At 38.3% G+C, this 23,875-nt stretch overlaps 1 protein-coding gene across 1 annotated transcript in view; it reads left to right on the top strand.

The window, feature by feature from the left end:
* MYO3B (myosin IIIB) overlaps positions 1-23,875 on the top strand; it is a 199,090-nt gene that overhangs the window by 127,239 nt on the left and 47,976 nt on the right. The window contains 4 exon segments of the mRNA XM_026061451.1: positions 5,948-6,059; positions 6,983-7,145; positions 7,876-7,956; positions 17,271-17,391. Coding sequence (XP_025917236.1) covers positions 5,948-6,059; positions 6,983-7,145; positions 7,876-7,956; positions 17,271-17,391 — 477 coding nt within the window.

Raw genomic sequence — 23,875 nt, 5'->3', positions numbered from 1 at the left:
CCCCCTCTCCACTTTCTGTATGCTTCCTTCTTCTGGTTGAGTTTTGCCAGGAGCTCCTTGCTCATCCATGCAGGTCTCCTACCTCCTTTGCTTGACTTCCTACTCATAGGGATGCACCGCTCTTGAGCCTGGAGGAAGTGATGTTTGAATATTAACCAGCTCTCTTGAATGCCCCTTCCTTCTAGGGCCCTAACCCATGGGATTCCTCCGAGTAGGTCCCTGAAGAGGCCAAAGCCAATGCGTGTGTGTGTGTATATTAAGTAGGAAAAGGTAGTGTACAGCGCCTGTAAACACTGTAGCCCTATCGAGGGGTGCTTTGCCTTCTGTTCCCTGCCCCAGTTTGCCTGTTTCAACATGTTTGCTGTGAAGCAGTGTGGCCCCTTTCCTCAGAGGCTGGAATCCCAGGTTTCAGATACAGCTTATTAACCTGAGCTGGCAACCAGGCGTGCTCAGCATGTGGGGCCGTGTAGTGACCACGCACTGTGCAGCAGTTAAGGGAGGTGTGCTTTCTGCTGGGGACCTACTCTAAAAGCCCCATTAGATGGGACACTCCATGCTATATCCAAGTGTCCAGGCCCCTGGAACCTCACATGATATGATGTGGTGTGCAGGTGTGCTGTCGTCTGTGATCCCAGATGTAAACACTTCTCATGTAATCTGGCACATACTGTGTCACGTGTTGAAAGATAAGACTTGAGAGTCTGGTAGTGCTAGATGTTGTCAGGATTCGAGTACCTCATAAGCACACAGGAATGTGTTGAGAAATTTTGTACAAGTTTCATAAAAGGATTGTCCTTTCTCTTTCTTTTTTCTTTTTACCTCTTCTCTGCCAGCCTGTGTTCTGCATTAAAGTTTCATACTGCATTAGTGGCAGGATACACTTTTTCTGTGAACACTACATCCTCTGCAATAGCCTGATGATGCTCTTCTGATTGTACACTGATGGCAAAACTAGTGATATTATTGTAATGGTGATCCTAAGTGAGGTGGGGTCTGCTTCTTTAATTTGACAGTGCAAATTTGCATAAGGACCCTGTTGGACACCTAAAGTTTATTCTCTAAACCCTCAGTGTTATAATTCTTACTGGCCATATAAAGCCTCATTGACTTAATGAGTTGCATTCTGTGTTGAGTGGACCTAGGATCAAACACTGGTGAGGTATTGCAAAATCCTGGGAAACATGTTACCTCAGATCATGCTTTCTTCTAATCTCCAAAATTTAGTGGTGGTAGACTTGTTTATTATTCAAAATCAGGGAGATAGTGAATTAAATTAGAAGTCAACAAATTGGTTACAGAGGAAAGGAAATGCTTACTCTTAAACTAATGATTCTTAATGCATACTTACTTCTAACACTGCACTGTACTAACATCCCTAAGTGATTTATGGGAACAAAATTTTGACATTACCCAATACTAAAATCATAGTGTAATCCATGGAAAGGTTTGCTACTTGTTTCAGTAGATTTAAGATTTCACCAGATCAGTATAATGTTCCTGCAGACTTTAAATATGATGAACTACTGTGTCTTCCACATCTACTTTCTAGACTCTTGTCACTCACATAACACTGGTAAACAGTTGCAGGATGGAGAATATATAAAATCTCTAGGAGCAAAAAATCTGACAATCACTCATGAATTATATACAAGTTAAGCCTTTCTTGGAGTATTTCTATGATTCTATGTTTATCTGATGATTTAAAGCATACATATTAGATATTTTTTAGAGAATTTCAGGAGTGGAATATCTTAGATTTTTTTCATTTTTCATTTACATTTTTCAACTACTGTTATCAAATCAAATTGCATTAGTTTTATGAATTCAGCTGTACAGGTTTCTGAAAGAGTTTAAAGAATACAGGCAGTACAAGTTAGGAACTTCTGGAAGTTATTTAGTTGCTTTTCCCATGCACAAAAGTCGATTTTTAACTTTTCAACGCTAGGGTTGAGAAGAAGCACATGTCCTATTGGACCTTTGAGAATTTCCCTTCTGTAGCGGGGGATCTTCTTAGAAAGGGATTTTGCCCTGTCACACCTCAAGCTTTTCACATATCATTGTCTACTCTCCACCTCAGGCCAATATATTTTGTGACAAAGATGTAATGTAAATACAGGTCACTTTGTCTGTGGTTTCTGTACAGTAGGTTTAAATTTATAAGCTGATAAATCAAAATGAACAGAATTCTAGTTGCATATTCTCCATAGTTTTGGGTGCATGCCCAGACATTTGCCCTACCATTGCACCGTATACAAGATTTGTACTTTTTGACCAGATTCATTAAGGTGAAAAATTTTACCTTCTTCTAAAATACTACATATGCTCCATTGCCATATGAAGATTTTTCAATTAAGTAAAATAATTGGATGACCCTATATGGCACGTGTTGTGTTCCAGTGGAGTTATCCTGAGCATATCACGTCAAACTACTTCTGCATTTGTAGTTATGCGAGTTAGTCCTGGAAAAAGGAACCAGATGGAAAACAGAGCATTTGCTAAAAATAAATAAATAAATAAGGATTTGAACTTCAGGTCACTAATCTAGAGACCCTTTATTGGGCACAATGCAAACTCCAAAGCCGGTTCTGGAGCACAAGTGATCAAAAGGAAATCACCAGTCTCGTAGTCCTTATTTCTGATAAGCAGAGTCTCTTCTGCCCTCGTATTTGACATCATAACTGAAAAGGAGCAGGAAGACTTCATGTTGAGAATCTGACACGCAAGCATATTTAACCAGTTACAGGAGTCTTCTGTGCAGTGGTTGAATCAATGAAGAAGTTAGGAAAAACACAGTTTAGAGGAAGTTTTTATGAAATATTGGAAAACAACATGTTTACATATAGAAAATGATGTTATTCCCATGGTTTGTAAAAGTCACTGTCATTCTAAGTAGGCTTTTTTTTTTTAATAAGACATAAATCTAAATTTAGTCAAAACAAAACTTGGTAAAATAGGATTTGATGAGAGAAAGTGGCATTATTTTATTTACAGATTTTTTTTCTAAGTATCAAAAGCAAATAAATTCTAGATTGTGAAAGAGAGGTAATGGCAGAGGGGATAATAGATTTGAAAGTTATTGAGGTTTGTCATAAACTAAACTGTAGAGTCAAGTATGTAAATTCATAGCTCAAACATCCTTTGTAGTCAAGTGTTTGTCACAAATAAGAAGTCAACTTCTCAATCATGTGCATGTCATTGGTAAGATACTAAGATTCAAAAATTGTGAGATCCTCCTTAGCTATTTTTTTGCATCAGAGCTATCTAAAAGCTGCTTTACAATTTTAAATATCCTAATTAGAGTGTGCATTAAAAGATTCATGAACAGTCAGAAAACTGATATTAACATTCACTTGAATCCTTCCTTCCTTTTAAGAAAGGAAACAAACTGCTTAAGTTACACGCGTGTGTAAATGACATGAGTATCTGAACTGACTTTTGAAACAGACACCAATTCACTATTGGTGCAACTTCCCTGAAGTATCTGTCAAGTACGTGTTGAAATTGCACACTATAACAAATTGTTTGGGTTATGTATATTTTAAATCTGCGTTTTATTAGAGCAACTCAGAATGCTTTTTGTCTTCTAAAAGCTGTCATCATTAAGGTTTGTAGTAATAAAGCAGAGGAAAATCCTTTTTTTTTCTTTTAAATACACCATATTTCTCCATACCTGCTAAATGCCATGACTCTCAGTATTTTGAAAGACTTGGCTAAAAAATTTGCAGTATCATGTTACTGAGAAAATCACTACATTAAAAACCTTAACTCAATAATACATTATCTCCTATTATTTGGAGTAGGCAGTGTCTTCAGCTGCTGAATGAATGTCTCTGGTCTAGGACTGATTCCAGTGCTTCTGCCTTCAGACATCATTTTGTTCCCCTTTGATCTTTATTGACTATTTTACTGTTTTTTTTTTTTTCTTGTGACAACTGGAGCTAATCTCTAGAGATTAACTGGAGCTAATATTTGAAAATCATATTCTGGTTAAAAAAAAAAAAGTGCTGCAGAATTTCATTCTTTGTAATTGCTTTTCCATATTTTCTTCAGTACGGGGTAGGATTTTTTCTTGCCTGCATGTGGCTACAGAGGAATATATCTTTGAGGCTCACTGGTCACATTCCTCTCTTTGTGTTTTAAGGAACATCTGATGGTCCTTCCCCATGTTAATGATTAAAAGAACAGTTTGCTGAACCTGCCAATTCCTCTCAAACGCAATGTAAATAGAGTTGTTCCTGTAGAAGTATAACTTAATACAGAAGACAAACAGCTTATAAATGAGAGTTAAGGTGACAGTTGCTACCACCTAGCAGTATACCTGTGATAAAATAACCTTAAATTTGCAAACTAATTGGCATATGTTCTGCTGTTACTTATTTAATACAATCGCTTGTGCATAGAGTTACTTAAATACTATAAAACCACCATCCATGAACACGCAATGGCTTTGCAGGCAGGAATCGGTGCATTCATTCTGAATGTCTGCTCAGTTCAAACATATTTGCATCCCTTTTTCATTAACTATTTGCACAGTAATTTTACTTCACAGAATTGTTCGGGGCTTCTTTGCATGTAAACAAGGAAACCTGGACAAAACAAAAGTTATCGTTGTTTACTATGGGCCTGATCCAAAAGCCATTAAATCAATCATAATCTTCCCAATTATCCCAATCAAACAGAAAAAAACCACCATGCCTAGTGACTTACATACCTAATCACAACCACAGAAATCTTGGTGAATAAAGAAAATGGTTAAATTCATGAGAGGACTTGTTTTTTTCTTTAAAAGAGCTGTGAGCTCTGTTTAATCATCAAGACTGATAAAATCCTCACAGATAAGATAGCCAATGCCAATTATTTCAATTATGCACATACATGACCTTTTCTGGAGGTATGAAACACAGGTGGACATTCATGCAATCTGACTGTCCTGCTCTCTGTAAATTAAGATTGATATGAGAGTCATTTTTACTGTAAACTAATCTTTATTCTTCACACACAGTGGCATTCTTTCAGCTTCTATTATCAGTCAGTGTCATTAATACAGATGGTGAGCTGTAAGCACTGTACTGCAAACCTTGGCCTTTATCTTCACTGATTGAATATCTGCAATCTTTTTATTAGACATATTGAAAGTGGAAAGATCCCCTGAGTTCCACTGATGGGGGTGGTCTTGTTACAAGCTCAAGAGCCCCTGCAGTTCTTGTGTGGATTTACATTTCCCAAAGAATGTCATGACTGCTTATGTATCTTTGCGAAAAATGACTGAATACCAATGACTAACGTATTGAAAGACTCTAGGGATGAAATAGCCTTTCCTGGCATTTCTGATATGAGAAATAGCCATCATCAGGTCATGATGCTTTCAGTAGCTTTCTCCTTTTTTGGTAATAGTTTTGAGTTTTCTTCCACTTGAGAACCTGTAAGTGTCCGTTGGATAGTGGGCAGTACCTGCAGAACCTGCAGGTTCAACAGAACTTGTAGACTTCTGGTGAGTGCAGAAGTATGTTATGCAGCTGTGTAGATGGCATATTTATTTTACACACATTATGCAAAATTGCACTCCTGTTATTCTGATTTGTATCACTTTTCCTTCTTCTTCTTCTTGTCATTCATTCACTTTTTCTCCTGAAAAGTTCAGAGCAACCTTGGGTGTTTTCTAAGTTGTGTTGGTTTGCAAAAGAACTTTATAAATAATTACACTGACTGGAGATTGCTAGAATGCAGCAGATTCTTGTCACCACTACAGTACCACTTATCCCCTATGTCAAGTGTATCCTCAAATACCGTCTCAGGACAGGTTTGTCCTCCTCATTTATGGAAAGAGGACTGAGTGTAAGTGAGGATTTGGCCCACGAGTTTGAGATGCAGCTGTGCTATAGAGAAGAGCAGTGGAAGGACATGTTTATTGGCTGGTTAACTCTTTCTTTGTCATTTGGTTTTGCAGGTATTACTACCTTGCTTTCAAGGCACGTGAAACTCCTCTTGGTAGCAGAGAAAATTGTCTTGCCATTTTGGAAAAATCTAAACTAGACAACTGTATTCTTGGGAAAACCAAGGTAGAGCATGCTAATGTCTTCTCAAGGGTGGTGCCTCCTTTTAGCAAAACAAGTCTAATAGTGGTTTGCAAAGTACTGTATACATGAACAAAGGAGCAAGAAATCTGCTCCAGTTAGTTAGCTCCCAGGTTATGGAGGTGCCCTCCCAAGTCAGGTGAGTTTGTTCTGCAAGAGGAAGGGTGCCTTGAGTTCCGCCCCAAGCACACTGCCCGCATGGCTGCCTCGGTAAGGACGGTACATTTGTCAGTGGCAGTTCCCTCCTGCAGTTCCTCCTGCTATTAATCATGCCACGACTGAAACTTCATGCTCTGGCCCATACTGTGAGCCTGATTAATACATTATCTATTTGTGGAGTTTCAGGTGAGATCCTCCGACTGTTTTATCAAGACATCGTTTGTTCATAGTTTAAAATGGGGATGGCTGACTTCAGCAAAAAGAAGGTTATGCTATATCCTGAGTTATTCTACACAGTGCTCAAAAGAAAAGCAAGGAGAGTTTTCCTTCATGAGACCCAGAAAAAGCATGTGTAAGGACGCACATGATTTGCCTCCTGAAGTATAATGTGGTTAAACAATATTCTGTCTAACAAAAAATTCACCTCAGGCTTTATCCACCCACTGTCAAGAAAGGCTATATTATAAAATTATTGATACCTGAAAACATCCCCCTGACCAATATACTTTGATTAGGGGTAAATGTGTGGCTTATTTTACAAAGGGGTGATTATAATCAGTGGAATAATGAAATTCCATAAGCAGACTGACACCAAGATTTGCAGAATTGCTAAAATATCAGCAACTTTATTTTAGCAGTTTTCCCTAACAACGCCATAAAATAGGTTGAACTGAGACTAACCAAAAAGCAGTATACAATAGGTTACGCCATTGCATACATGTAATACTGAATTTATTGTTCCATTTCAGGTTTTTCTAAAGTATTACCATATAGAGCAGTTAAATTTGTTCCTGCGAGAAGTTATAGGCAGGGTTGTAGTCATGCAAGCCTATATCAAGGGATGGCTTGGAGCAAGGAGGTACAAGAAAGTCAAAGAGAAAAGAGAAAATAGTGCTGTTGCCATACAGTCAGGTAAATGTTCACATTCCATATTTCACAGGGTATCTTGGTATTTCAAGTTGTTAAATTGCATGTACATTATTTATTCATTTATAATAATTTATTATGAAATCAGAATAACCAGAGGTACTTTTCATCTAATTGATGCAAATATTGTTGATTTACTTCTAAGGTGTCAGCTTAGTAATTGGTAATGTCTTTATTTTAATATTTTAGATGTAATGCCTGTGCACAAAAAGGAAATATAGTTACATATTCCTACACTAGCATGCAGCACATAGAAGAAATGCAGTAGCTTGTCCCTCTCTCTCTCCTCCCTCCCCCCTTCCTCATGTATACCAGAACTTGAGATAATGTAAATCATTGGGTGGGCCCGAGAGGCTGATTATTTAGCAGTAATTTATACTTCCTTATATTGAATTTGGGGGAGATGTGTGAGGAGGGTAGTTCTTGCACTGCCCGTTGATGTCCAATGATCGTGCACCTTTGCCTTTTGGATTACGACATCAGTGAGCAGATGCTGACAATTAAAATTTGGACGAGTGAAGTGGTGTTTGAAGTTGTGGGGCTGCAAATACTGTAGTTGCGAACCCAGAGTTCAACATGTGGGTGGGTGAAGAAGAGGTACTGGGGTGGGGGTGGAGTGGTTATGGCAGGAGGGATGAAAGTTCCAGCACATCTCTGACTCTGTAACACTTCCTTAAATAAATGTAATTTCCAGCACATGGTTTTGTATTTTTAGCCTGGAGAGGATATGAAGCTCGCAGGAAGTACAAAGAAATAAGGAACAGAAGAACTGATGCTGCTATACATATTCAAGCAGGTAATTAAAACATTATTTCATTTGCCAACACCTATTTTGCTGTGAGTAATTTCATGTGTCAATGTTTGTCGCCAAGAGAAATATATACAGTCCAAACAAAAGTGATCATAAACATTACTTCCGATCATTTGGTCTTTAGTATCAGATGACATCAGTGACAGGTATCAGGCACTTTGGGTTACTTATAAGTACCTCTCTGAAAGCAAAAGATACTGATTAAAAGCTATTGAGCTAATTCTTTAAACTTCTGAGCACAGGGAGTCGATGTGATTTAACCATGTGTAGAGCTGGTGTGAGACACTGGATTTGTTTGTCTAAAAGCATGGATGGAAGGCACTGGACGTACATTTCTCTGTCTTTGTGTCGAGCCTTGATTTTGGGAGGTTGCCAAGTTTTCAGTTCAATGGCTTGCTGAGTTTGCCAGCTTTGGCTGTTCCTCTGACTCTCTGCCAGACTCCTATGCAGCCGTATCAATATGAATTTGAATAAACTTTAAAGAGATTATTGGAGAAACAGGCCCATAGGGCTGTGTAGGTCTCTAGTAATTTTGCACGGTGCCATATGGCACAGAAATCTAAGAACCAGTGCCATGAAGTCAATGCTGGTTTCACATGCTGCCGGTATGAAGCAGCCTCCATATGATTCAGCCTACTACACCTTCCCTGTCCGACTCCAGTTGAAAGACTTCTGCAGCAGATCAAAAATGAGTTGTAGCAAATGTGTTTACAGATCAACCAAGGTACCACCATTATCCTACCAGCAGCCTATGCTGTAATTCCATGAGTTTTGTCACCTGTCTTTTCTGTATCATATCATGTATAAATTAGAAAAGATCTGTTCTGAATAATTCCTTCACTTTATACTGTTCTCAATCTATTTCCCATAAATCCAACTTTTTTTTTCTTTTATCTAAGTTTGCTACTCTGAAACTAAGCATCACTGTGACTTTCATCAGAAAACTGAATACCACTAATCCAGTTACAGAAAGGAACAGAGTAACATTAGGATAAAATAGTAATTTATAGCTGCGTTTGCATACTGTTCTGTATAACCATAAACTGTAGCTCTAGGATCAAATGCAGAATATTCTTTTAAACAGAGAACTGTTGTGGAGAAAAATACTTTTTTTACCATTAAAACGAGCACTAAAGACTGCATGAGCGTGCTCTCCTCCTCTTCCCCTCCCTTGTGGTGTTATCTGCTATTGTTTTCATGATAGCACAGGTTGCGAATCTTCAGACAAGGCTCTTAAATGTACTGTGTTCAGCTATTTTCCGCAGTATTTGTTACATTTACAATTGGCCATACCTGGATCATAATTTCTGACTTTTACAGTACCTTTGCAGTAGAAAGAAAAGTGAAACAGTTGGCCCCTCACATTCCCATTATTACCAGTTCTTTAAGATGAAAGTTATCTTGTAGATTCACTAGCAAGCTGGTGTGTAGCAGTATCACTCTGGGAGGCTGTAGGAGACATTCTGCCCTAGAGTTTTGTCCAGCCAGCGTTTGCTGGCATGTAGGAGCTGCATACACATTACACACTCTTTAGAGAAAGCAACTGATCTATTCTGATGTTTGCACACATGGGAGAGATTCAGAGCTGTGTTCCCTCCTGTCGTCTTTGAGATACTGTGTTGAACATGGCGGAGAAGAGGCAGTGGGAGTGTACGCGCACCCTTTAGTGTGGTCACTTCTATCGGGCCCTCCGGCCCTAATGCTGGAGGAATGCCGAGAGCGCTCTCCCCACCAACGCGCACACTGTGCTCCTTTGTAACCTGCCACTTGACAGTTTCGGTGATCAGAGCGGGCGAATGAGCATGAGGGCTGTAGAGTTAAGAGTGACACAGTGTACCTTTGTTTGTATTAATTAGGCTGGCTGCACCTCCTACTTTTGGCACTGCATTATAATAATAATAATCCTTAACCCATGTTATCCTCAGCCTTTGTAGACTTACATCTAGGACTTTTTAATTGAAAATTGTTTTTGTGCACGTTTGCTCTTTTCTACATGCTAATCATTCTGCGTTTCAAAAAAAAAAGAAAAAAAAGAGCTCATGGTTGCAAATAGTGGCCATTTTCTGGGTTTTAAAATACTCTATCAGTCTTTCTGTTGTTTACGTCACACTGCCCAAATGTCTAGTGACAAGGAGACAAATGCAAGCCAAAATCTCCTCCTTTCACATCTTATAACATACGTGTGTAGTTAAAGGCAGCTTTTCAATAAGAAGGAGTATGATCACGTTTGTGTTTTTTTTAAAAATGAATGGTTGCAGGCAGTGAGATAAATTTGTTTGCATTTGTCACCCAGACATTAGCAAAACCATATAATTAAAATATATGTACTTCCCTCTACTTTCCCTCCTCCACCTTCCCCCACTCCCCCATGAAAGCGGGCCTTGAAATTTAGGAAGCATTTGGCTTACATGTTTCTACAGAACAGCGCATATTGAAATTTGTTTTCCTTTCATCTCTTTCCCAATAAAAGCAGCCGCTCGGCTTATCCCTTTAGCTTCCTCAGAACTTCCTTTCAGAATTCCCGATCTATTACAGCACATTCACATACCAGAAACAAGATGCCTTTTCATGCTGTCAACCTTTTTCATCTGAAATGTAAATTAATTCTTGCTGGTATGCTTTGACAGAGATCAAAGTAGGGGTATTAACCTTATTGGGCCTTCTCTTCATCAGAATCAGTTCCAAAGACTGCAAGGGTAGTGTTAGGAGGCCAGTCTTCACTGTTATCTATGGCCCTCCTCCAGGCAGTCCTCTGTCTACAAGTCAGCATTTCAAAGGCRCTGATTTCTTTTGTAAATGACCTTATCATTACTTTAAACTGTGTGAAAAATGATTTGCCTGAATAATTCTTGCAGGATTATCCTGCTCATTTTAATTGTGGGGGGACTTCATTCAGATTCCAGGATATTGTTTAAGTGGTTTTGACAGCAAGTGATCATAGCCTGATATAAAGGAGGAACACAGCTCCTGATTGGAAAGCTCTTGACTTGTTCAGATTGTTCATTTCTTGCAAGTCAGTCTTTGAGGTAGCTGCATTTGCATTTTAAAAATAAACAGATGCCTTTCAAATACATGAGCTGGTGGTCTGGAGATCTCTATGGGCCCAGCAGTTCACTATCCATTGATGAAATGTTGGAAGAAAAAACAAACTTACAAAAAAAAACCCTTCACAATATACATGAGGATACATTTCCTAAGTGTATAATATTAAATCAAAATAAGTCACTATTGTAGATGGAAGAAAACACCCTTGCTAGGAAACAAAATGTTTGTGAATTTAAATTAGGTGGGGAAAAAAAGCTACCCTACTTCAGCATATCAACATTACAGGTTCTCAGATACACAGATGTTACTATACTCATGGCTAAAATCTTCAGGGTATCTATCTTACCCACTTCTTCAAGACAGTTTCCCAAACTGTGAAAGTTAGAGGATAATTTTTTACTTAGAGAGAAATTTTTTGCTTTACTTACATTATGAAGAATGATTTTGTGTATTTGAAATGATGATACTTTGCACTTCTGTGTAAGTATTTCCTTACAATTAGGATTTGTATTGTTTTTTTAAGTCTACATAAAAGGAAAAAGATTCTGTTAAAATAATTTTTCAAGTTATGTTGCCAGATTCACAGCTGGTTTAAATCAGGGTATATCCACTGAATCATCTGACTGAAATGTCGCTACATTGATTTACCTCACATGCAAGTCTCATTTAATATTTCTTTGTATTAGGATAACACATTAATTAGAATTTTTAAAAAGAGAAAATACAATTATAAAAATACATTTTCTTGTTATGATAGCATGTATTTCCATGTAGAGTGACTTTTCTCCCCAAAGACCTAAGGGAGGACTTTAATCTGTTTATTTCATTTGTGAGCTGACATTGCCAAAATGCCAAATGAGTGGTGCATGCGATTCACTTAGATCCGAGGTGACATCACTGAATTCATTTTAATTAGGCCTACTTTAGCCATCTGGAATATACTGTGCAACTCTGGTCAGGACTGAGTTTAACTATGCTTCCAGAGGTGAAAGGCAAATGACTAATCTATTGAGCCACCATCTCCTCCTCCAACACGTGCTCACACACTCGCCATATGTCACATTGTATTGGAAAACTCTTATCAAGAACACAAGATTTGGGCTCCCCCTTTTAACAAAAAGTGATGGATGTTCAGGAAGAAGCCAGAGGAGGCATCCTTTTGTAAAGTCCTGTAACTTCTGCCCATTCAATGTTGCTTACTATTTACATATCTCTAACATATGGCAAAATTTACTCCATAAGAGTAAAAACGAGGGTTGCAGGAGAGCAGCTGTAGTACACTATTTTACATTTATAATAAATGTAAGCTTTTAATGTAAGTGTTACCTTTGGGATTTTCAACAGCAAATATTTAATGCTGACTTCAGTGGCAGACAGGGAGGTATTTCTTGAAAACTTTATATTTGTCTGTGTATTTATATCAGTATGTATCTATGTATGTGTATGTGCATGTATTCAGCTAATACAGTTGTATAGATCTATGAATTACATGAGTAAAAAACTTCTAAGCACTTTATAAATATATCCAAAAGAGAAAATCTTTTTATTAGAATTTTCCTGGAAGTAACAAACACTAAGTAGCAAGTCCAGTTTTACTTTTTTATATTGTTCATTTTATTCCTTTTAAACAACATTGTCAATATAAGAACCACTGAAGAGATGTATGTGTTTCTCTTAATTATAGCTAAGCTGACTCATTGTATTATCTTGATTTCACATTCAGACCAAAGCAAGCTTTTTGTGCAGGCTGCACAGCTCTGGTTGACTTTAACCATTAAAAGCCTGCTGCTCATGTGCAGAGAATATGTTAGGAAAAGTGAGAAGATCTTACGGTTTTCAAGTACGAGGTCCTGTAATCTGTCCCCATCTCTGAGCTAGGCTCCTTCTGTGTGAATACATCTATATTTTCTTTTGCTTTTCTCTCCCATTTTTGAGGAGATGGAAAGGAGACCACTGTAAGTCCATGAGGAAAACTATACTTACTGGGTTTCATGCCCTTGATAAAATCAGGAAGGGACAAGAAGCCTTGGAAAACTTACTCCTTTCCCTTGCTAATACTGACAAAGGCTTTCAGATTCATCTGCACTTTTTGTTCTGTGACCAAATCCCAAGACCAGAACTTTTTACTGTAGTGCACAGTAATAAAAATGCCATGTGCAAGTGGCGATGTGCGTCAGTGACACCAGTCCTGATGGCAGCCTTGGTGAATCTTCCTGATAGTCACTGCTTGGTGCTCAGATAGCTCTCAGTTGTATGTAAGAACTTGTGACTTGCTTTCTCTTAATGCTCCTGCCAGGGCAAGTGGGGCAAGTTTTGCCTTGTCTGCCACTAAATGCGCATCTTCCAAGATCTACCCTGAGTGAAGGTGAAAGAGGGGAGACATTCATGGGACCCTCATAAAGGACGTGACTCTCCATCCCTTGTACCATTCATTAGAATTAATTTGGCATTGAGCAAAGGATCAGATTCATGGGCTCCAAAGCCTCTCAGATGTTGGTAGTTAAGCTGCCGAATGCTTATTTAACTAGGCAAATTAAGAAAGTCCTATGCTGTTTGTAGGAAACCAAGTTTGAAATTTTTGCTTACAAACTACCATGCTATTATGATGCCTTCTCTTCAGCAAAATATGAGCTTTCATTTCCAAGTTGTTACATGTTATTTTCGGTGGTATTAGAGTTTTAAAATGTTTATCTGTGTAGCAGATTTCTGTTTAACATGATCTTTTATGACTGAGAATGAATCCTTTTGCTGTTTTAAAATACTACTTCATCTCTTTTCTAGGTATTTCTTATATAGACCTGTGATTGTTTAGCTTTGATCTTTCTACATTGTGCTTCACAATTCACTCTGTCACTATATATTTCCTGTGGGAATCAGAGGGAGAATGCCTGGACTTTTGCTAACTGCAGTTGTGCAACTTTGTGTGTAATGTATGTGCCTTAGTACTTAGACCTTAGATTAAAGGTCTTTTACTGAAAAACACCACACTTCAAAATCTTTGAGGTAGATATATTCTCAGTTTGCTACCTGCTGGAGCTGATTGAAAACTCGTTTTGTTTGAGAATCAGTCAGTATAAGAAGTTAAAATTCATGTCCTGAATTGTGGCACATATAATGTTTAGCACTGAGTGACTAATAATAAGAGTGCTAGAATTTAGTTCAGATCCCATGTTGCTTTGAGTTCAGATCCTGTCCTCATTAGCTATGTAAAGATCAGGATTAAAGATACTGTTGCTGTAAAGTTTGGAATATAGAATGCATAAGGTGAAAATGAGGTGACAGCTGGTGATCATTCTTCTTCAATGATGCAGTGATTGTTCATGGAGCACTAGCAACATGAGTCTGCTAATTTCACACTCTTTGAGCCAAGTGCTTAGTGTCAAAACCAGCACCAGTCAGTAATGCAAATTGCTGTGATGGAGCAGCTTCCCAACCTCTCAGACTCCCCCAGTAGAATTCTCTGCATATGCATTTCTTTTGAAACATTATAGATCCAGTTAATAAATGCTGAAAAGATGCAGTCCTGCTGCATGAAGCTTTTGAGAGACGTGCTTGTTTATCCTGCTACTTCAGTTATCCCATGAGTCAAAGACAAGGGAGGAAAAATACAGCCATTACCTGTCAGATTCAAGGTGTTCTAGAAGAACGTTAGAAACCAGCTAGTGCAAAGGTTACGTCGAAGAGGAGCTGATTTTGAAAATACTGGTGGAAACAACAGGCAGAGTGAAAACTATGTTTATGAAATCAAACATAGTGGATTATATGTACTGAATGAGGGGAAGACCAAAGTGGTTATATTGCCATTAATAGAATTTCTAAGGAAAAAAGAAAAAAAGAGCCATAGCAGATATCACACACACACGCACACACACACTCGCAAACAAAACATTGCTGAGTGGCAAGAAATTTTTAAGGAGAAAATTGAAGTTTGTATTATTCATTTATTTCAGTGCTTCTTTATCTTTACAGTAGTGCATAGACTGACTGCTACTCAGCATGTTTCAGCTGCAGAGAGATGGCTGCTGGCCAGCTGTCTTTGCTGCCAATAGCAGAGTAGGCTTCTTGTCTGGTCAGTAGGGGATAGTTAAGGATTGGAAGCCTGATCGCATGAGGCAAGTGAACGTTTGCCTCATCTCCGCCAGATAGGCAGACTTTTCCAGTCTGATTATTAAGGGTGAAAAGTTCCTCAGCCTCATGATACCTGAGCTCTGTGTTCAGTACAACACCTCAGCAGGCCCAGCTTCTGTCATGCCTTCTGTAAAGTGAATGGTTATTTATTTTAGTGACCTCTCATTAAAAGGCAATTTTGCTGCTGCTTGCTCTAGAAACCTCAGTAGCACTGAAATGCTTAGATTGTAATAGTGCATTGCATTGCCACTGCTTGAACTGTTAAAATGGTTTTAGTTTCTTTTATATTGCACAGATAAGTGCAACAACACAGATTTTTGCAGAGGTTGTGGCTGCAAAGAAGGCATTTAACACTGTACGAGAATTAAAATAGAAAAGAAGGGATCAGTTAGAGCCCTTTTCTAAGGGAAAGAGAAGAAGTGATCAGGGTACGTGTATTTTGTTTCCTCCATCATCTTTTTATTATGCAAAAACATGAATGGGAAGCTAAATTTAAAAGGGCAGTTAAATGGAGCAAAAAGAAAATTAATGAATTATCCTGTAAGTTGGTAATAATTGAGAAACTGCAAATTGTATAAGGGCTTTATTCTCTCATCTGTTAGGTAATGCCTACTTCTATAGGGAATTCCATTTAAACACTCTGTTTTCATTAAATCAGAGGCATGGGATATGGGGAAAACTTAATCTTCTGATCAGCTTCTCTGTTGACCAACTTATTCTACCTCCTGCTTTCCCTGTGTAATCTACAACATTATCTTGGCCCACATCCTACATGGGGTTGCCCTTAACCACACTCCCGTGCCTGTCCTCCGTCCCATTGATGTCACTGCAATACTTAACCCTAGATCCTGAGAACTCCAGTGAGAGGGCTCTCCTCTTCCTTGGGGTGAGTAGTCCCCAAACTGACTCTGTGCTTTTGCATAAATTTGGTGTGCTTACAAGCTTTTCCTGGACAGTGATTTTTTTTCTTCAAAGTCATAATATTTCCTGATGTCATCTCCAGGTTTTTTTTTATATATTGTCTCACTGTTTCTAAGTTGCATTTCTGTTAAACTAACACACAGCTCCTCTCCCTTACTGCTGTCAGCCTTCTTGTTCAGCAGCTTCTTGTTGTACATTTAAACTATGGTATTGATACCGTATTTAGCTTCTTTGCCATTCAACCATTTCTGCTCTTTCATCAAGGTTTTGCTTAGATTAATGTTTGATACAAACCATTAAAGAAATAAATTTTAAAAATTTATGGTTTTATTTGTACATTGCAGTACTTTCTAAAGTCTTTGTCCTAAATCTAGCGTGTATCATTATCTGTGGTTTGTGCTGGATTTTTATTACCAACTGCTCACAAGTGCCAGGATTTCAAATAAATTCACATCAGATAAAAGTCTAAAAGTACTTTGTTATTTAGGTACCCAAATCCAGAAACATTACATGGAAATAAAGGATGTAGGTATCTTCAAAATGTTATTCATTGCCTTTTTATTTATCATTTCATTTCACTGCACACTTGCAGCTTCATTTAGTATTTGTAGTGGCTACTTCATTCTGCTTTCTTTTTTATGAATGATACAAATTCCAATCTGTGTAGTTTTTTTCCTAAGTATTTATATGAGAGACATTTTAAATGTTCCATTATGGTTACAGTTAGCTGAAAAATAGGAGAAGACATTATGACTTTTTCCAATTGTCATTGAATTTTCCTCCCTCTGCTTCCCCACCCCTGCAGAAAAACAGGTAAAACTTATCATTTTGTAAATTTCTGACTAACTCAAATCATGGGAGTTGTGGTTAAATGGTGTTTTGGGAGCATTTTTCTACTATGTATTTTAATACATTCTAAGCTGGATTGCTATTTAAATTAGGTATGTTCTCATTTCAAGGCCTCTTTTCGCTGCCTTGGCTATGCCTGATGGTCACTGTAAGAGTCAGAATAAGGTCCTGTGTAATTTCCAACTATTGCAAACATTGCAAACATTAGACCTGCTCCCATGAGGTGCTGCGTGCTCCTTCTCTTCACTGATTCAGTGAGAGTTGAAGGCATTCATCTCTGGACTGCAGAGCCAATTGTCAGTCTGTGTTTCAGACTCTGCAAAGTTGTACTTTGATTTATAACTGTGTTTGTTTAGCTTTCAGGGGATATATTGTTCGTAAAAACTACATGAGATTGAAAAACAGGACCGGTTGTGTAGCAGATCCTCAGCATATGAGCAGCTGCTTTGCTTCTGATTTTGACTATGAAGAGCACTGGTGAGTTGAATCCTATGCTGTCCATTATCTAAAAGAAGTCATTATCCACACAATAAGAAATCTGAAATGAGTATTCTGAAATGAGTAGACATATCATCATGATTCAGCCAGCTTTTTGGGAACCTAACCATTTTTTGAGGATGAGCCCTGTGACTGGGTCAGTCCCTCCACCAGTTTAGTCATCTGAGTGTTCTCCCAGTTAGCAGAGTTAGATCTATTTGCTGTACTGTTTTTCCTGGGTTGCTGTCCTGTTCCTGTGCACTTCTCAGAAGTACCCAGAATACCCCGACTGCAGGCAGAATTGCAAGCGTTCTGTGTTTCAGAGTTGACTGCAGTGCATTTTACTGAATTCTCAAGAACAGAAAGTTATCCTTTTATGTCTGTAAAGCTCCATGCAGACCAGCAATGAGATAGAAAAAAGCTGTAAAAAGCAGATGGACTGACAGAAAACCTAGAAATACTGTAAACCTTAATAGTGGTGCCCACCTCCTTGTAGAGGAAGGATATTTTAACCTTCCTTACCAAGGGAGTCGCTCCAGCCAAATGTCCCCCTGACATTTCCTTTAGTAGGAGAAGCAAGACGGAACTGCTACATCTTTAGCTATTGTCAAAGTCTGTCTCTCCAACAGTGTTCCAGCAGAGGTGGTTGATTTTGCTGGATGAATCCCCTCCTTTGGTTAACGGGTGACTGAGTCATGAGATCTCTCCTTCTGTGGAATGGGCAAAACAGACTTCTCAATACCTCTTGCAGTTCTTATTTCTGTGATTTTAAATGCTTTCTGTATAGCATATAAATATGGGTCCTATTACATCTCTGAGTTCTCTGAGAAAATCAATGACTTACTTGACTGTAACTAGATGCAATTATTCCATTGAGAAAGATTTTTTGGAATAACCTTTAACTTCTCCAAAATGGTATTTCCGCTTTCTCTGATTAACATTCAGATATGTTAACTTCCATGTTAACTTTGGTTGGTTTGGATTGAATAATGTCTGCTAAATCCTCTGGTGCATTATTACGGGATTTTGTTCAAATGCAGCCACCTGCCTCCTTCCAGGCTAATAATGCTCCAGAATCTCTCCCGTGCAGCAATCTGGTTTCAGCAAGAAAAGGATTCAGACCAGTGGACAAGGACATAAAACAAGAACAAAAAGGACAGAAGCTTTTTGTGTTAATACTCGGAGAAAAGAACGAGCACACTGCAGTTCACCATCACAGCTCTATCTTCGGGTTGCCTCACTGCTCATTTGGACAATGAGTTTTCTAAATTATGATTCCCTCTATGTTCGTGCAGCTCCCCCTGTTCCTTAAATACTCAAGGGGGTGTATATAGTGATCATTTTAGAACTATTGATGATGGCATGGTAATCTGTTCTCCAGTCTGCACTGGGTGTTGAAAGCAAGAGGTAATAATCTGTCTATTATCAGTCCTGTTTGGCATCCCAAATTGTAATTATTTACAGTATAAATAGGCATTTTGCCATCTTTTTATTGTTCTAGAGCTTTCACTCAGATTTGTTTAGAGGCACACAGGCTCTTTAAACTTTTCTTTCATCCAATTTTTGTGTGTAGCCAGGAATGGCTTCCTTCCCTTTTTGCGTTTTTGGAATCCCTCGTTGCTTTCCAAATACATCTGTTTTTCTGAATTAAGAACAGTTTGCATAATTGTACATCCCATGAGGCTCAAGAACATTTTATGGATCAGTAGCTGTTGAGGCAAATTTTGTCTCTATGGAGCACAAAGGTACAGATTTTTGAAGATATTCAGGCACCAACCTTCCTTTGAAATCAATGTCTAAATGCCTTTAATTATCTAGTCTGAAAGTGCTCGTGTAAAATACATTGGCTATTCAGCTCTTACACACAGTCCTGATTGCTATACGCATTAAGATAGATAATAATATTCATAACCTCTTTTGTCTGGAGTTGCTAAACTGTTATTACTGCTGGCCATTCTCCATTTAACCCCCCAAAATACTGGAGATTGTTTGCCTAATCCTGTAAATTTCTCAGCAATGGCCTTGGGTTCCAGTGGTTTCAGTGAGACTTGAAAATGTTCAGCATTTCACAGGTGATGTCCAGAATCTTAGCACTAAGTGCGATAACTTACTTCCCATAAATCAAGCCTCCCTTCTACGTGTAGCATTACTGGGCTGTTGTGTTTTAAGCATATGGCTGTTCAGTCATACAGGAAACTTGTAGGAAGCAGGAAGGCTGATGAATAATAGTGCAGATGTTTAACACAGTAGCTTGTAATATGTCCCTAGAGAAGGCAGCCTCGCTGTGACTTCACATACCATTGAATTAAAGTGTAGAATAATAAAATACTCCCTTTTCTGTTCTGTTCTGTTCTTTCTGGCAGTTTTGGAAAATGAAAAATGAGCTGAGAAGTACTTGGGGTCAGAAAGCAAAATCATGTAGAGATCTGAATTGTTGTATACACAGGAATATAACTATGCATATAAATGTATGACAACCTGCTGCTTTTTCTAAAATGTGTAAAAAAAAAATCCAATATTATAATATATATAAAGCACTCAGTTTTACTAACTAATGAATTTCAAATTATTCAGAAGAAATGGACAGGGGGATAGACACTTTAAAAAACTAAATTCCCTCAAGGAAATTGAATCTCTACACTTAGTCCACACTCTTCAGTGAATGCAGGATATAAGCAAACTCAACCTAATAAATTACATAAAATGCTAATTAAATGCACACGTTTGTTATTATTATTGCATGTTAAATGTTTCCTGCATTTGTATGCCTAATTTGAAAACAAGTATTAACTGTGCTCAAATACAAAAATCTTTCTTGTATGAAGCTCAATAGCTTCATAGAAGATACATGTGTCTAATTGCATATTAAGAATTAGCAAATATCTGTAATAGGAACAGAAACAGGTATAGAAAAATAATGTGAACATTAGCAGGAAAGTGGCTTTGTCTCATTGAAACAATGTTTTTCCATTCAGTTCCATAGAACTGTGGAGTTGCCCGTGACCCTTTCTGTCCGAAAAGGGTCATGGGAGTAAATGTACACCTGGGAGACTGCCACTATGTCCAGATTCCTGCCAGAAACTAATCCGTGCATGTGACTTTTGGCAAACCTTTTCCAGGCATCATCAACCACTTAGGGGACTCTGCAGGCCTGAGTGGGACAAAGTGACCAATCACAAAGTGACCAGCTCACTGGCTGCTAAATATCACAATATACAATATATGTGTTAGCCCTATGTACATGGTCAGTGGCTATAACTGTGTAGTGCCTTGTTGAAATGTAGTGTCTCTGTGCCAGTGACCTTGGCGTTACAAGTCAGCCACTTTATGGCATCTTAGCACCAGCAGCCGTTGGTGCATCTGTGTAGGGAATCAGTATAAAAAGTGTTGTGGAGGAGTTCTCCTTGTGTCAGCTTTGCTTGGAGCAGCATTGTTGCTGTGCCTAAAAAATGAACATCAGATGGGGGAGACAATTGTGTTGGGATGATCAGCAGTGGTTTCAGCATCCAAGGACAATGAAGGGTATTGATCTGGGAACACCTGTGGGGTCTGCCAGTGTGAGACCTTCCCTAGTTATGTGGCCAATGCTGTCAAGAACTTTCCATCCTGAATGCCGCCTTCTGGTAGCTACCCAGTCTGATGTGAATAGACTGATAATACAGAGTGCTGCAGTGGAGGTGTGAGCCTCTGTTTAGGAGACATAAGTTCTTAAAGTTCAGGAAACTTGCATACAGGGGTCAGCAGGAGCTCAAGAAAGGAGAAGGCACAAAAGGGCAAATGGCGGGAATCATCCTAATAGGATAGAAAGCTGTATTCTGCAGCAGCTGGAGGACCACTGAAATAGCACGCAGTATGGTTTCACTCACATAGACACTGGTGGGTTAACACATTAACATAATGTCCCATATATCGTTGAGAGCAGAGAATATACATTTCAGTGGCTAGTCACATGAGCACAGATCAACTCAAAAACTGGCTTAATGTGAGTTAAACTGCTCCATGTAACAATTCCTGTATCTTCTACTCTGCTTTCTTTGACCTGATCTGCAGCTTGCCTCTTGCTGAAGTGATGTTCCACTCTGTCGGTAACAAAATATTCCTCGGATTCTTTCCTTTAAAAGGAAAAGAAAAAAGAAAAATCACCACATTAGCGTGCTGTCATTCTTTGTGGATAGCTGCTTGAAAGAGTAGCTTTTTAAACTTTTTAAACACATTTTAAACTTAATTTTTTTCAGAACATTCAGATGAATACCATCAGGTCCTGGTGATTTACTGCTTATGCCTTGCTCAAATTGCTCCATAGTTTCCTCCTTGGATAATTTCAGTTTCTGTCAAGACTGCACTGTGATTTCTTGTAGAAGTCTTTTGAATATGAATCTTAATTTCTTTCCACTGTAAAAGCTGGTATAAAAACATTCTGCTTTCCTTTAATTGCTTCGCTTTCCTATTTGTAATCATAGCAGAACATTAAGGTTATTGCTTGTGATGCAAATAAGAGGTTTGCAATTTCTGTGACATGCAGTGAAACATGTTGCGCCTGATTCTGCTGTCATATCAGCTTCTAATTGCTATGTAGTTCATAAGTTACTCATGACATATAAAAGTGTAAATGGAAATAAAATTTAGGCAGGATTTTTCATTGTAATCTTTTTTCTCCTCCCCTTCCATTTGGATTTTTTCATCTCCCCATGCTGGAAAGATTAAGAAGTTGATTCTGTTCAGGAACGAATTATTTTTGCAAAATGAACTGTATTCTTCCTAGTGGAATGTCTAAGAGTGTTCCTAACATTTTCAAAAGCATTTAAATAACAAAAATAAAAATTCCATCAACTTCTGATGAGACTTACACTCATAATGGCCAAAATCACTCTGAAACACAGCTACTTTTTTTCAGTGAAAGTTAGTCTATGGTACTAGTTTTATGCTGCTAGTTTGCCTGCTTTTGGCGCTAAGGCCAGCCTCGATTCTATACATTATATAGAAGTGTAGACCATGAAAGTCAGTGTCTATCTTTTGCTTGGTAATTCAGTGACATATAGACAGTCCACATATGAAGACTGAATTGTTACAGCTTCAGTAGCTGAACATTCAGCAGCAAATTGCTGCTTTGCCTGACTCAAACCAGCCACATGAACCTGGATCTCCTGTGTCCTTCCCAAGGTGAGCGTGCTGGCTGGATCTTGTCTTCCTGTCTCAGATGCTGCTTTCCTGCCAATGTGGAAAAGAGAAATTTTTGGAAACCATAAGAAAAACAGTTTCTTCAAAGATATCTGAAAATACCCTGTTCCTCAAAATCAGCCTCGTTAACATCAGATGCCAAGTTTGAAAATGTTAGCCACCATCACTGCTTGGCTCCTATGAACTAACTACTGTTGTGCTGCCCTCCTAACTATATTGCAGTTGCTACTGTCTAATTAACTGTCTCATTTTCTTAGGCCAGGTACAACTCCAGGCAGATTTTCAGAAGAGCTCAGAGCCTGATTTCAAGGTGATCAGCATCTACAGTTGATGTCATGTTTTCAGAAGTGTTTGTTCCCAATTTGACATCTAAATCAAGGCCAGTCTTTCCACAGAGCTCTGTTTCCAAAGCTCTGTGACTCTTCCAGCCAGAATCGCAGGCGGTCACTTCTCTATATGCATATGTGGGAGCCAAACTTTTCTGAAAAAAATACAAAGCCAAGTAGTTTCATAGATTCTGTTCAAAATGTAGTAGTTGCATTTCAGTTCTTGGTGGAATTACAGTGATATTTGACCCTGAATGTTTGCTAGTGGTTCTTGTAATCTTTTTTGTTATCTAAGCTACTACACTTAAATAAAATTAATGCTTTATCATCCTTAGTTTTAGCAGCACTTTTAATAACTTCTAGGAAAACAGAAGAGTGAGTTACTGTGAATACAGATCGTAGTTTGATGTCCATCCTCATAAAGGTTTAGAGGCTGAAAACAGGAAAACTTCTCAACAATTCTGCTTGCAGCATACCTTGAAAAGTAGTTTAGAGATCTACAAGAATGTTCAAACTTTCTAGCTTGTTCTCAAAGCATATACAGCACTGTCTGTTCTTTTGGATTTAGGATGATTTTTTCTGGGAAAGCATGGAAGGAGTTCTTTTTTTCTTTGCCAAGTTCTTAATTCACCATTAGCACAGAGCAGTTTAGGGAAAATCCTCAGGATTCTTCCGAGACTCTTTTCAGCATCTCAGATTCATTGCAGTTTTGAGGTACAAGGGATAGGTAATATACTTTTTGCAAGGACAGTATCATCCAGAAATTCTATATTGTAGAATATATCTCATGTTTTATGGCAATCATAGCTATTATTCAGTATGTATTTATGAAGACTGTTACCAAGGGATGTCACTTCACACCATTCAGATTTAAGGAAAAGAGTATATTCCCCCTGCCAGGGCTGCAACGACAGCCTTAAAGAAAGGACAAGGTAGAAGGCAGAGGCCCCATTCTTTTTTTGCTGGGGACGGTTCCCCAA

The sequence above is a fragment of the Apteryx rowi genome, unplaced genomic scaffold (assembly GCF_003343035.1).
Source record: "Apteryx rowi isolate R43461 unplaced genomic scaffold, aptRow1 scaffold_180, whole genome shotgun sequence".
Lineage (NCBI taxonomy): Eukaryota > Metazoa > Chordata > Aves > Apterygiformes > Apterygidae > Apteryx > Apteryx rowi.
Note: the sequence above shows the minus strand (reverse complement) of the source record. Positions and strands in the feature narration are given on the sequence as shown.